This window comes from Somniosus microcephalus, chromosome 1 (assembly GCF_052327205.1).
Source record: "Somniosus microcephalus isolate GS21.2 chromosome 1, FLI_Smic_1.0, whole genome shotgun sequence".
Taxonomy (NCBI): Eukaryota; Metazoa; Chordata; class Chondrichthyes; order Squaliformes; family Somniosidae; genus Somniosus; species Somniosus microcephalus.
The window spans coordinates 32,137,872-32,153,176 of NC_140987.1; the positions used below are offsets into that span (position 1 = coordinate 32,137,872).

General features: G+C 47.0%; 1 protein-coding gene across 1 annotated transcript in view; it reads left to right on the forward strand.

Annotated features, from left to right (window-relative positions):
- LOC147124016 (polypeptide N-acetylgalactosaminyltransferase-like 6) overlaps window positions 1–15,305 on the forward strand; it is a 248,984-nt gene that overhangs the window by 87,497 nt on the left and 146,182 nt on the right. Inside the window, exon 4 of the mRNA XM_085977447.1 lies at window positions 7,653–7,760. Within this exon, the coding sequence (XP_085833573.1) occupies window positions 7,653–7,760 (108 nt within the window). The remainder of the gene's footprint in view (window positions 1–7,652; window positions 7,761–15,305) is intronic.

Consider the following 15,305-nt stretch of genomic DNA (forward strand, 5'->3'; position numbering starts at 1 on the left):
TTGAGTGGATGGAGCCCGGTGGCATCCACTCTGTGTCCCAGGAACACTGCCTCATTCCCCAGGAAAGTGCACTTACTCCTCTTGAGCCGGAACCCTGCCCTCTCCAATCTCTGTAGTATCTCTCTCAGAGTGCTCAGATGCTCCTGGTCGGTTCTTCCCGTCACCAGAATGTCATCCAGATAGATGGAAACATGTGGAATCCCTTGCAGTACACCTTCGATTGTCCTCTGGAAGATAGCTGGACTAGATGAGACACCAAACGGTAAGCGGTTATATGTAAACAAGCCCTTGTGTGTATTTATGGTGACATACTTCTTTGATTCGTCATCCAGTGTAATCTGCAAGTAGGCATGACTCATATCCAACTTTGTGAATTTCTTTCCTCCAGCCAGGTTTGCAAAGAGATCCTCTGTTTTGGGAATCGGATACTGCTCTAGTTTGGACACCCGATTGACTGTCAATTTATAGTCTCCACAGAGTCTTACCAAATTGTCCGGTTTTAAAACAGGCACTATGGGAGCTGCCCATTCCGAACATTTCACTGGCTCCAGTATGTTCTCTCTCAATAGACGGTCAAGCTCAGCCTCTACCTTTGGCTTCATGGCATAAGGCACAGGTCGTTGTTTAAAAAACCTTGGCAGTGCCTCCTTGTCTACATAAATCTTAGCTGGGGGGCCATTAAATGTGCCAAGTTCCTCCTTGAACACATTCTCATGTTCACTCCACACTTCTTGCAAAGTCAACTGTTTGCCCGCATCTATTTGATGTACTGCTCCCCAGTCTAATTTAAGTTCTTTTATCCAGCCCCGACATAACAGGTTTGGTCCGGTACCCGATACTATAACTACAGGTAGCTGTTCCACTGTGTCCCTGTGTTGCACAGTTACATTAGCTGTACCTAATGTCGCTACTCGTTCACCTGTACATGTTTTAAGATGCAGGGAGCAAGGCTTTAACTCTGGAACTTTTGCACGGTTCCACAATTTTGAGTACTCTGCCTTGTTCATTATGATCATGCCATACCCTGTATCCACTTCAAAGTTCACCTTAGATTCATTTACTGTCAGTTGCAATGTGATAGGAGCCACATTTGGAATGTTCTCTAACATGCTATACATACATGTCCTCTTCTTCCTCAGCTTCCCCGCTGATGTGGTGTGCTCCATGTTTTTTCACTTCTCTCCCTTGGTTTTGCTGTCCTCCCCCTTTTGGTTTGGATTCCTCCACAGGTGATTTCGCCCTGCAAGCTCGTTTTATGCGTCCTTGTTTCCCACACTTGTAGCACTTTTCCTCCAGAAACCAGCATTCACTCGCCAGGTGATCGCCCTTGCATCTATAACATGCCTTCACATGCTCACATTGTGGTTTCTGATGCACAACTTGTGCACAACAACCTGACCTGCAACTTGCGTAGCATTAGCTCTGTCTGAACCCTGTATTTCTTTTACATCTCAGTTCACTGTCTCTATGTCTTGAGCAAGTTCCAATGCTTTTTCCTAAGTAAGCCCAGTCTCGGATAATAATCTATGGTGCATTCGGTCGTCCATAATTCTGCAAACTAGCCTATCTCGCAGCATTTCCTTCAGGTTGTTCCCATAATTGCAATCTTGTGCTAATTTATGCAACACCGTTACATAGTCCATTACGCTCTCTTCCTCTTTCCTGTTCCTTGAATTAAACTTGAACCGCTGTACAATCTCACTAGGCTTAGGGTTGAAATGTTCTTTTAGCAAAGCCACTAATTCAACAAATGATTTGTCTCCAGGCTTTTCAGGACTGAGCAGATTCTTCATCAAACTGTAGGTTTGGCTTCCCACTGAACTAAGCAGAATGGCTTTCCTTTTTCCGGCATCATTTATTTCATTTGCTTCGAAAAAATAACCCAACACTTCACAGTATTCCTCCCAGGTTTGTGCTTGAATATCAAAAGCGGAAACCGTTCCTACCGTGGCAGCCATGCTCTCTTCCAGCTGGTAGCTAACCGTAGCTCATAATTTTGTTGTTTAAACGTCCTGGCAGACTTTTCTTCTTTATTCAGGGTCTTTTAGTTATCTCGTCGCCAAATGTGATAAATCCATGTAGTGAGACAAGGACTCGAAGGGGCGATATCGTAGAATTAGCACGAGTACTTTATTAACAAACAGAGTAACAAACATCATGCCTGCATCCTGGCATTTCACCTTTGCTGACCTTGACAGGAAGCAAACCTCTGACCTTAGCAGCAGCATTGGCTACAGCACCACCTGGTGGATAACCTTAATCATAACATCCCAGATTACTATAACGTCATTGGCTGTAAATCACTTTGGGACATCCTGAGGTCATGAATAGCACTATATAAATTCACTTTCTTTCTTAATCCATCTAGTAAAACCTTTTTTTAAACTTTAAACCTTACTTTAGTTCTGGCTTTCTCAAATCCCACTTTCTATTTGGAGATGGGCGCAACTCAGAAACTGGCCTCTGACTGAGCTGAAGATCAGATTCAAAGCTCTTTTTTTTAGCCAATTGAGTACTAAAAGGGTAATATGATAGCAAAATACTGCGGATGCTGGAAATCCAAAATAACAACAGAAAACGCTGGAAAAACTCAGCAGGCCAGGCAACATCCATGGAGAGAGAAACAGAGTCAATGTTTCGGGTCGAAACCCTTCTACAGAACAGTTCTGTAGAAGGGTCTTCGACCCGAAACATTGACTCTGTTTCTCTCTCCACGGATGTTGCCTGGCCTGCTGAGTTTTTCCAGCGTTTTCTGTTGTTATTACAAGAAGGGTAATAATTGGCACAGGTGTGACCACGGCAACTTCTGACACAACTTTCACAAGGCCAATAGAAAGTTGCCAACACGGCAGGAATGATCAAGTCTCTGTGGTGCTGGTATCTTGCACAATTGTATTGACAGGGGCCATTTGACTGTGGCGCAACAAGGGTTAAAGTCCGACTGCAGCATTAGGCAAGCCCTCGCTGCAACCCCCGGGCCTCTTAATGAAGCTCCTTACATAATAAATTAATTTAACATTTCCCTCATGAATTGTTTATTTTAAATCAAAGCCGTGTTTAACTCTTCGGGCTGACTTCACCAATTTGAGCTCCCAGTGCATCTTGGGAAATTTGGGCATGGAGATCAGTGGTGGGGCCTAGCAGGATTTTGCGTCCCCGTTAAGCCTGCAGGTCATGATGCTGCGGGGGGCCCAAATTCCCCATACCTGTTCCCGCCGCGCGAAGCTCAGAATTCATCAAATCTTGTTTTTTTTTTTAAAAGGGTGGAATTTGGAGTCTTGCTCCACAACTTCCGCTCGTTAATGCAAAGGGCTGGCACCTAGCCGCGCACATACAGCCTTGTTTCCATGTGAAGAAGTGGGAGCCCCGTTGAATCTGGAATATATCAGGTGCAGTCAAACTGCTATTTATTGTGCCTGTCAAAGGCCCGCCATCATCCGAGACTTCATTACCCTATTTTCCTGTAATCTGTCACTTTCTGCGCTGTAATTGAAATGCAGGCCTCACCTCCTTGTCTGGTGTCTGAGGGGGGAACCATGGTAACGGCACACTGAGTTCAGATGCTAAATTGCCTCAGTGTATTTTGCTCAGGGAACAGATTCATCGGGAGACTCTCGTGTCACAGGGGGCTTCCATCTTAGTCATCTCCTGTCGTTCGTCTCATTAAAGCTACTGACCTCAGGGCTCTGCCCGTGCTTATTAATATAAAGGGAGGTAATGGGTAAGCCGTTCTTTCAACTCTGAAACTAGTTTTAGCCCATTACTGACAGGATTTGTGACAGAGGATGAAGGTCAGTGCGACATTGACAGTGACTATAATTGTGGTTGATGGAAATCTGGCAGCAATTGAGGCATAAAGTTAGGTTGTAAGAACCATGTTGAGAACTTATGCAAGGCATATAACTCACACAGAGGCAACTGGGATACATCCTCCACGTCGCTGGGATCGTGCAGAAAGTAGCACTGGCTTATTTAATTCTGATCATGTTCACAGCCTGTTTATTTATTTATTTTTCTTTTTTTGGAGTCTATTTATTAACGCTTTTCTGAAGAAATATCAATGGAGCTAAAACTCACAGCACGGAGAAGTAGGTAGGTAGGACTGAAGCACCAGCTTCGATCACTGAGTTCCTTATCTCGGTCCAGGGGTCGTTGGGGGAGAGGTTGAGCAGATGTCAGTTCACTGCCCACAGGGCGGGAGTTCGTTCCACGTGTCACCTGCTGCCCGGGCCATAATGGCACTAGCCTGGGAGCAGATTACTCGCTTCCCTGTCATTGCAGCTCAGCTCAGTCCTGGGGAGCGGGGTGGGTGGTGGGGTGGGAGAGCGGGCTAAGGGGTGGGGGGCTGGAGCGAAGAACTAGAAGGGAGAGAAATGAGCCGAAAATGTTAACGCTCCAATTAAAATCGCGGCCTCGAAATTACACCGTGGGATATTAGCGGACGAACCTGCTAAATATCAGCACTCGCTGAGCTCAGTGCAACCAGCATTGCCAATATTCGCAAATTCATTGATGATTTATTGATTTGGCATATTATTTTAATGCATAGAAATAGAGAGGGGGAGAGAATTTTTCTTCCCGCCCCGAGACTGGTGCACTTGATACTAGCACAAAATCAATCAATTGTTAATGAAATTGCAAGCGTTGGATGTGCTGCATATCTGATTTGCGGCTGTCACTCACCTGTGGAGGCAATGACCATATCCCACGTGAATTATACTGATCTGCATTGTCATTTCTCTGTGTGTGGTTCAATATGATTTAGCACTGCTCCAAAAGGTTGAGCTGGATTGATAAGAAACACTCTGATTAGAAGTTAAAGTGGGATATTCAGTCAGTTTTATTACCATTCTACTATCATACAGTCACGCTGAGCAGTCCACCATTTTCCATTAGTTGCCCACATGAGCAGTGTTGGCAATGCCAACTTGTCGGAATGGGTGGAGGGCAGCAGTGATCCACACCTGCTCTTAACTCTTCAAAAGGATTGAGTGCAGTTCAGCGGCTCTTTCAACACCTCTTCACACCCTTGCTCGTATCCTATTTCACACCAAGTCCCATTCACACACCACCCCCTGTGCTGGCTGGCCTTCACTGGATCTTGATTTTAAAATTCTCATCCATGTTTTCAAATCCTTCCATGGCCTCGCCCCCTCCCTATCTCTGTAGCCTTCTCTGGTCCCACAACCCCCCGAGATATCTGCAGTCCTCCAATTCTGGTCTCTTGCACATTACCGATTTTAATCGCTCCACCATTGGCGGCCGTGCCTTCAGCTGCCTAGGCCCTAAGCTCTGGAATTCCCTCCCTAAACCTCTCCATCTCTCTCCTCCTTTAAGATGCTCCTTAAAACCTACTTCTTTGACCAAGCATTTGGTCATCTGTCCTAATATCTCCTTGTGTGGCTCGGTGTCAAATTCTGTTTGATAACGCTCCTGTGAAGCGTCTTGGGAACTTAGGGCCTAGATAGCTGATGACACGGGCCGCCAATGGTGGGGGCGATGGAAATCGGGGATGCACAAGAGGCCAGAATTAGAGGAGCGCAGAGATCTCGTCAGATCTTTAGCTGAAGATATCAGATCATTTCTGTGATTCTGCTTAATTTCATGCTATTTAAAACATGAGCAACGTGACATTGGTTTCTGTGTACGGGTGGAGTGGACACTTTTGATATCTGCCGTGGTGAGGGGGACGCTCCTGGTGGGTATTGGAAATGGGCAGGTAATGGAGAGTACCCAAATGTTGGTGTTAAATCTCTGGTTGGCCAAGCATGGGAATGAAGGCAGATACATTAGAAATAACAAAAAGAAGCATTACTAAGTTTTATTCACACAGAAAAGGAGATGAAATAGAAATAACAAATGGAGTAGGGTGGCATTCACCCCAGCTATTCACAATATATATTAATGATCTAGACGAGGGAACTAGATGTAATATCTCCAAGTTTGCGGACGACACAAAGCTGGGTGGGCGTGTTTGCTGTGAGGAGGATGCTGAGAAACTCCAGTATGATTTGGACAGGTTGGGTGATTGGGCAGATGCATGGTAGATGCAGTATAATGTGGATAAATGCGAGGTTATCCACTTCGGTGGCAAAAACAGGAAGGCAGATTATTATCTGAACGGCAATAGATTGGGAGAAGGGGAAGTGCAATGAGACCTGGGTGTCCTTGTGCACCAGTCGCTGAAGGTAAGCATGCAGGTGCAGTAGGCGGTTAAGAAGGCAAATGGTATGTTGGCCTCCATAGCGAGAGGGTTCGAGTACAGGAACAAGGATGTCTTGCTGCAGTTGCACAGGGCCTTGGTGAGACCACACCTTGAGTATTGTGTGCAGTTTTGGTCGCCTTATCTGAGGAAGGATGTTCTTGCCATGGAGGGAGTGCAGTGAAGATTCACCAGACTGATACCTGGGATGGCAGGAATGACGTATGAGGAGAGATTGGGTTGCTTGGGCTTATACTCGCTGGAGTTTAGAAGAATGAGAGGGGATCTCATTGAAACTTATAAAATTCTAACAGAACTAGACAGACTAGATGCAGGAAGGATGTTCCCAATGGCGGGGGAGTCCAGAACCAGGGGTCACAGTCTAAGGATAAGGGGTAAGCCATTTAGGACAGAGTTGAGGAGGAATTTCTTCACCCAGAGAGTGGTGAACCTGTGGAATTCTCTACCACACAAGGCAGTTGAGGCCAATTCATTAAATATATTCAAGAAGGAGTTAGATATATTTCTTAAGGCTAAAGGGATCAAGGGATATGGGGAGAAAGCAGGGACAGGGTACTGAATTTGGATGATCAGCCATGATCACATTAAATGGCGGAACAGGCTCGAGGGGCCGAATGGCCTACTCCTGCTCCTATCTTCTATGTTTCTAAGTTTCTATGACATCTTGCAAAAATTCTGGTGGGTAACAGGATAATGGTGGTTCCATTATATGTAATCTCTGATGGTTTTTAATTTGTTTTTTCATTCTTGGGATGCGGGTGTTACTGGCAAGGCCACCACATTTATCGCCCATCCCCCTAGTTGCCCTGAAACAGTGCTGGTGGTTCTCATGCCGCTATTCTTGGGGGCTGTTTGATGCAACAGAGGCCACTTCAGAGCGTAGTTAAGATTCGACCAGGTTGGTTGGGACTGGAATAAAAACAGAAAATGCTGGAAATTCTTAGCAGGTCGGGCAGCATCTGTGGAGAGAGAAAGAGAGTTAACGTTTCAGGTCGAAGACCTTTCGTCAGAACTGTTTGGGATTGGAATTACATAGAGGCCAGAGCAGGTAAGGACGATGGGTTTCCTTCCCTAAAGGACATTAGTAAACCAGTTGGGTTTTTTATAACAATCATGGTCATTTTTATTGATACCAATTTTTTTTTTCCAATGATTCAAATTTTTTAAAACTGAATTCAAATTCTCAGACTGCCATGGTGGGATTTGAACCAGTGTCCTAGCTGGATTATTGGACCAGGCCTACCTGAATTACTCATCCAGTATTCAGGTCTACCTTAATTCCTCATCCAGTAACATAACTGCTACGCTACCGTATCCCATTTGTTACTATATGTTATTATACTACAAACAAAGGAGGTGCCTCTAGCCTCTGCAGTGTACTGGGGAATTTGTGTTACCAGCCTCTTTCTTTTCCTCCTCATTTCTATAGGTTTGGATGTGCGGAGGTCACATGTACGACGCTCCTTGTTCCAGAGTAGGACACATCTACAGAAAGTACGTCCCTTATAAAGTTCCCTCCGGGACCAGTTTAGCCAGGGTGAGTACCTCAGAGATTGGTTTCCGCCCTTTACAGGGATCAGTGCAGCTAAGGCCAGCGAGACGATAAGTGGTTTCGTGTAATATAGATACACTGGCTTCGATTTTAACACACCCCCTCGGCCCCCCCAACCCCACCCCCCCCAACCCACACCCCACACCCCACCTACAACCCCCACCCCACCCACCCCCGCAACCCCTCCCAAACCCCACCCACCCCCGCAACCCCTCCCAAACTCCACCCACCCCACCCCCCACCCCACCCCCAAAACACCCACCCACCTCCGCCTCCATCGACGAGCAGCAGGGGGGTAGAGAGAGGCTAAAATATCAGGATTAGACAACCCGACCCGATTCCCACCCCTTTAAATTTTAAAGTGCAGCTATCAGGCCATGGACGAGGCTCCCACGAAAAGCTTGACTAACATACCACATCATCGGCGCCGCGAGTTAAATGTAATAGAAACATAGAAGATAGGAGCAGGAGTAGGCCATTTGGCCCCTCGAGCCTGCTCCGCCATTCAATGAGATCATGGCTGATCATCCAAATTCAGTACCCTGTCCCTGCCTTCTCCCCATATCCCTTGATAGTAGGTGAGGGGGAGGCCCGAGCTGTGGGATTCCCAGCAGCTGACCCAAGGTGGGAGCTGCCGACTGTCCAAGGTAAAGCGGTTCTTTCTGCACTCCTGGTGGGCCAGGAGGAGCAGGAACGCGCCCCTCCAGGGAGCTTCGGGCCTCCCCAAACACTGGTCTCCAGCCTCCCCGTTAATATCGGGGCCATTGTTTTTTCAAAATCTCCCTGATGTGTCTATCAACCCGGGGAAAATGCAATTGATTTTACTCTTCTGCTCCCCCAATGTCGGTCCTTTTAAATTAATTTGACGGAGGTTATCTTTTTATCCCGCACTTTTCCAAAACTCACGCTAATGTCCCAATAGAGCCGACTTCAGCAACAACATCCGTTTGGAGGCAATAAACAGCTCGCCTGTTGATTAAATGCCAAGGTCACTGCTTGAGGTTTTTAAAAAATTAAGCTTCACTTCTGACGAGAAGACTTCAGTGCTAGTGTCGCTATTTATGCACAATTTATGCACAATTTAATGGGCCGGATATTCCCGATCGGAGGCTTCCTGCGTGCGGATGCCTCCGATCGGGAAAAATCTACGCACTTACCTGCTGGCTGTGTAGGTCCCGACACTTTCGATCCTGGGCCTCGCCTGGTCCGTGCGGGCAGAGGCCCAGGTATCCCAGGGGGTGTAGGGGGTTCGCAAGCATCCCTGGGATCACGTGGGCCATGGGGAACCAATCAAAGAAGGGAATCCCCCTTCACACTTTTGACATAGATCTGTCAAAAGTATGAATGGGGATCACTTAAAAAACACAATGAAACATTTTAAAAAAAATTTACGTCACTTATTAGTTAAAATTACATTAAATTAAATTTTTTGACAAAAATAATTAAAGTTTTTTTGGGGCTAAAAATAAATTTAGCTATTTTAAAAGTATTTTAAAATTATAAATGAGTGGGAAAAAAATTATTTTTACCAGGCGTAAGATTTTTAAAGGTTTTCAGCGGGCGGAGGTTGTGCAGAAAGCGGAACTCTCCCCCCGCCACGGAGGCCCTTCTCCCGGGCAGGAGGAGGACCTGTCAAGAGGATTCTTAACAGATCGGAAGTGCCAGGTTTTAGCGCATGCGCTTCGCGTGCCTGAAACCGGCATTTGCGTGGCCCCTACGGGCACGTACGTACCCGTGGGGGTCGGAATATCCGGCCCATTATTAAAACAACAACAAAAAAGCCTGATAAACGTACCTCTGAAGATGGGAAAGAGGTGGGACTGAGCAGATGGGAAAGAGGTGGGACTGAGCTTGCTGTTCAAGAGCTCATGCAGCAGCTTTATTTCAAGCAGGCCCTTTGTCTGCAGTGCTGGGAAAGTCTCCCATCTTTTTGGATTAGGTGCTTAGCTGTCTTCAACCTGACATAATTCTCCTGTTGCGACCAAGAGCAACTGGCAGTCTATTTACCAGAGTATGTGCTGTTGTTAATTGCAAATGATGTGATCCCTTCTGTACAACGAGACTGCATTAATATTAAGCAGAGAATGACATTGATTACACTGAAATTTAAAATGACATTTTTCTCGTGTTGAAGATCACACCAAACAGATCCACTTCACCTACTGTTCAAGTGCACCTGCCTCATAAATACCACGGCATGATTATGAAGCAGAGCAGAGTTGTACATGGCCTTGGTGACACCACACCTGGAGTACTACGTGCAGTTTTGGTCTCCTTACCTAAGAAAGGATATACTGTACTTGCCATAGAGGGAGTGCAGCGAAGGTTCACCAGACTGGTTCCTGGGGATGGCAGGGCTGTCGTATGAGGAGAGATTGGGTCGACTAGGCCTGTATTCACTAGAGTTTAGAAGAATGAGAGAGGATCTCATTGAAACGTATAAAATTCTGACCAGGCTAGACAGACTGGATGCAGGGAGGATGTTTCCCCTGGCTGGGGGGTCTAGAACGAGGGGTCACAGTCTCAGAATTCAGGGTAGGACATTTAGGACTGAGATGAGGAGAAATTTCTTCACTGAGGGTGGTGAACCTGTGGTCTCTACCACAGAAGGCTGTGGAGGCCAAGTCACTGAATATTTTTAAATGGGAGATAGGTAGATTTCTAGATGCAAATGGCATCAAGGGGTATGGGTAGAAAGCGGGAATATGATATTGAGATAGAGGATCAGCCATGATTATATTGAATGGCGGAGCAGGCTCGAAGGGCCGAATGGCCTACTCCTGCTCCTATTTTTCTATGTTCTCTGTTTCAGAGGAAGTTCTCTCCAGTGTCCTGGTCAATATTTATCGCTCAACCCACATCGCTGAAACAGATTACCTAATCAAAGTACTTGCATATCCAAGTACTTTTCATCGCATTTAAAAAGTATTTGGATATGCACTTGAGGTGCCGTAACCTACAGGGCTACGGACCAAGAGCTGGAAAGTAGGATTAGGCTGGGTAGCTCTTTTTCGGCCGGCATGGACGCAATGGGCCGAATGGCCTCCCTCTGTGCCGTAAACTTCCAGTGATTCTATGATTATCACATTGCTATTAGTGGGACCTTGGTTGGCAAATTGGTTTAGAACATAAGAAATAGGAGCTGGAGTACGCCATTCGGCCTCTTCGAGCCTGCTCCGCCATTCATTAAGATCATGGCTGATCTTCTACCTCAACTCCACTTTCCTGCACTATCCCCATATCCCTCGATTTCCTTAATATTCAAAAATCTATCGATTTTTTTGTTATATTCGTTTATGAAATCAGGGCGTCGCTGGCAAGGCCAGCATTTATTGCCCATCCCTAGTTGCCCTTGAGAAGATGGTGGTGAGCCGCCTTCTTGAACCACTGCTGTCCGTGTGGTGATGGTACTCCCACAGTGCTGTGAGGGAGGGAGTTCCAGGATTTTGACCCAGCGGCGATGAAAGATCGGCGATATACTTCTAAGTCAGGCTGGTGTGTGACTTGGAGGGGAACTTGGAGGTGGTGGTGTTCCCATGCGCCTGCTGCCCTTGTCCTTCTAGGTGGAAGAGGTCGCGAGTTTGGGAGGTGCTGCCGAAGAAGCCTTGGCGAGTTGCTGCAGTGCATCTTGTAGATGGTACACACTGCAGCCACGGTACGCCGGTGGTGGAGGGAGTGAATGTTTAAGGTGGTGGATGAGGTGCCAATCAAGCTTTGTCCTGGATGGTGTCGAGCTTCTTGAATGTTGTTGGAGCTGCACTCATCCAGACAAGTGGAGAGTATTCCATCACATTCCTTACTTGTGCCTTGTAGATGATGGAAAGACTTTGGGGAGTCAGGAGGTGAGACCTGCTCTTGTTGCCACAGTATTTACATGGATGATCCAGTTAAGTTTCTGGTTAATGGTGACCCCCAGGATGTTGATAGTGGGGGATTCGGCGATGGTAATGCCATTGAATGTCAAGGGGTGGTGGTTTGACTCTCGTTTGTTGGAGATAGTCATTGCCTGGCACTTCTGTGGCGCGAAAGTTACCTGCCAGTTATCATCCCAAGCCTGAATGTCGTCCAGGTCTTGTTGCATGCGGGCATGGACTGCTTCATTATCTGAGGAGTTGCGAATGGCGCTGAACACTGTGCAGTCATCAGCGAACGTCCCCATTTCTGACCTTATGTTGGAGGGAAGGTCATTGATGAAGCAGCTGAAGATGGCTGGGCCTAGGACACTGCCCTGAGGAACTCCTGCAGCGACGTCCTGGGGCTGTGATGATTGACCTTCAACCACCACAACCATCTTCCTTTGTGCTAGGTATGACTCCAGCCAGTGGAGCATGTTCCCCCTGATTCTCATTGACTTCAGTTTAACTAGGGCTCGTTGATGCCGGACTCAGTCAAATGCTGCCTTGATGTTAAGGGCAGTCACTCTCACCTCACCTCTGGAATTCAGCTCCTTTGTCCATGTTTGGACCAAGGCTGTAATGAGGTCGGGAGCTGAGTGGCCCTGGCAGAACCCAAACTGGGCATCAGTGAGCAGGTTATTGGTGAGTAAGTGCCGCTTGATAGCACTGTCGATGACACCTTCCATCACTTTGCTGATGATTGAGAGTAGACTGATGGGGCGGTAATTGGCCGGGTTGGATTTCACACACAGATCACAGAAAACCCCAGTGCAGATAGAGGCCATTTCGGCCCATCAAGCCTGCACTGACACATATCCCACCCGATCCCTGTAACCCTGTGTATTTAATCCCCCGAACACAAAGGGTCAATTTATCATAGCCAATCAACCTAACCCGCACATCTTTGGACTGTGGGAGGAAACCGGAGCACCCGGAGAAAACCCACGCAAACACGGGGAGAATGTGCAAACTCCTGCTTTTTGTGGACAGGACATACATGGGCAATTTTCCACATTGTAGGCTAGATGCCAGTGTTGTAGCTGTACTGGAACAGCTTGGCTAGAGGTGCGGCTAGTTCTGGAGCACAAGTCTTCAGCACGATAGCCGGGATGTTGTCGGGGCCCATAGCCTTTGCTGTATCCAGTGCGCTCAGCCGTTTCTTGATATCACGTGGAGTGAATCGAATTGGCTGGAGAATGGCTTCTGTGATGGTGGGGACCTCAGGAGGAGGCTGATATGGATCATCCACTCGGCACTTCTGGCTGAAGTTGGTTGCAAATGCTTCAGCCTTGTCTTTTGCACTCACATGCTGGACTCCACCATCATGGAGGATGGGGATATTCTTGGAGCCTCCTCCACCAGTTAGTTGTTTAATGGTCCACCACCATTCACGACTGGATGTGGCAGGACTGCAGAGCTTTGATCTGATCCGTTGATTGTGGGATCGCTTAGCCCTGTCTATAGCATGCTGCTTCCGCTTTTTAGCATGCATGTAGTCCTGTGTTGCAGCTTCCCCAGGTTGGCACCGCATTTTTAGGTATGCCTGGTGCTGCTCCTGGCATGCTCTTCTAAACTCCTTATTGAACCAGGGTTGGTCCCCTGGCTTGGTGGTAATGTTAGAGTGAGGGATATGCCGGGCCATGAGGTTACAGATTGTGGTGGAATACAATTCTGCTGCTGCTGATGGCCCACAGCGCCTCATGGATGCCCAGTTTTGGGCTGCTAGATCTGTTCTGAATCTATCCCATTTAACACGGTGGTAGTGCCGCACAACACGATGGAGGGTGTCCTCAGTGTGAAGACCTGGTGCTAAACAGTTCTCTGTCTTGAATATACTCAACGAACTAAGCCTCCACAGCCCTCTGGGGTAGAGAATCCCAAAGATTCACTGCCCTCTGGATTCTTTAAAAGGATTATCGAAAGTCCAAAATAATTCAGTGTCCATTTCTGTCTTTGTGATGAGAGTGCTGTGATGAAATATTCCATTCATCACTCATTGGTATTCTCTGCCTGTGACTGTGGTTGGTTTCAGTTTCATTTCCCTTACCTCAGTTCCGTTTCCTCACCATTGTATTGTACTGTGTGTAGGGCTCCGCCCATACCTGGCCCCTATGTAAGCTGGCCCAGCCTGCATCACATCCAGTACGGCAGACCTCTGGATGGAAGATACCTCTCCTCTGTGTGTTACCTTCTAAGTCAATAAAAGCCTTGTTTTGTTTCGCTAACATCGAGTCTCGGATTTATTGAGGCACATCAAGTGCATGCTGTGACTTTGCACCGGCTATGTTCCCAGCATTCCTCTGCAGCTCTGCTGTCAGCTCCTTCCAGCCCGAGAGGGCAGGCAGATGGGCGACTGTCTCCCAGGCCTCTCTGTCTGTCCCAGTCTTGAGATTGCCGCTAGGAGGGGCATGAAAAGCAATCCGATTTTCCCTCCCCACACTCCCTGAAGAAAAGCAACACCAGCGTGGAATGACACATCAGCATTCTGTGGTGCAGAGATCCAGCGTGGTGCTCCATTATCCCCAGGGTTTTAAAACATATTTTACTCTTGTCCATACCGACCACGCTAACATGATTGAAACTGTTATATCTGAGTAGTAAGGTCCAATTAATTGATATAAGTGAGACTTCAGGAACTCAAAACTTTACTTTTAATTTACACAGAATAAGGAGCGAACAGAGCTCTTACAAGCTACAGGCATGCATTTCTAATTCTACTGCACGATGCATCCAAGATGGATGATCCTATGAGTCATTCCCACAATGCAACATTACCTTAAAACACTGGTAAATGAACCCTTAACATTTGTCTCCCTCTGGTGGATAACTTAAGCATTACATCCGAGATTACTATAGAAACCATTGGTATGCAGCAATCGGCCCCTGTCATTTGTCTTCAGTTATATAAAGATCTGGTTTGACCCCGTCTGGAGTACTGGGTTCAGTTCTGGGCACCGCACCTCAGGAAAGATATATTGGCCTTAGATGGGGGGTGCAGCGCAGATTCACCAGAATGATACCTGGTGCTAAACAGATTAACTTATGACGACAGGTCGCGTAGACTAGACTTGTATTCCCCTGAGTATAAAAGATTAAGGGGTGATCTAATTGAGGTCATAGAGTCATAACGGCACAGAAGGAGGCCATTCGGCCCATCGAGTCCGTGCCAGCTCTCTGTAGAGCAATCCAGTCAGTTGCTTTTCCCCCACTCTATCCCCGTAGCCCTGCAAGTTTATTTCCCTCAAGTGCCTATCCAGTCTCCCCTTGAAAACATCAAGTGTCTCCGCTTCCACCACTTCCGTCGGCAGCGAGTTCCAGGTCCTCACCACTCGCTGTGTAAAAAAGGATGGAGTTAAGAATCAGATGAAGCATGATCTAATTGAAATGCAGAACAGGCTCAAGGGACTGAACGGCTTACTCCTGTTCCTATGTTCAAACAACTAAAAATGTAAGAGGATAAGTGATGTGAAACCTTTGAAAAAGCCAAACTGTCAGGTTGCTTTAGTTGGTAGTAGTCCTGCTCTGTTTTAGAAGATTATGGGTTTCAGCCCCATGCCAGAACTTGAGCACATAATCCTGACTGACATGCCAGTTCACTACTGGGGCGTGGTGCATTGTAACCGAGGCGATTTCG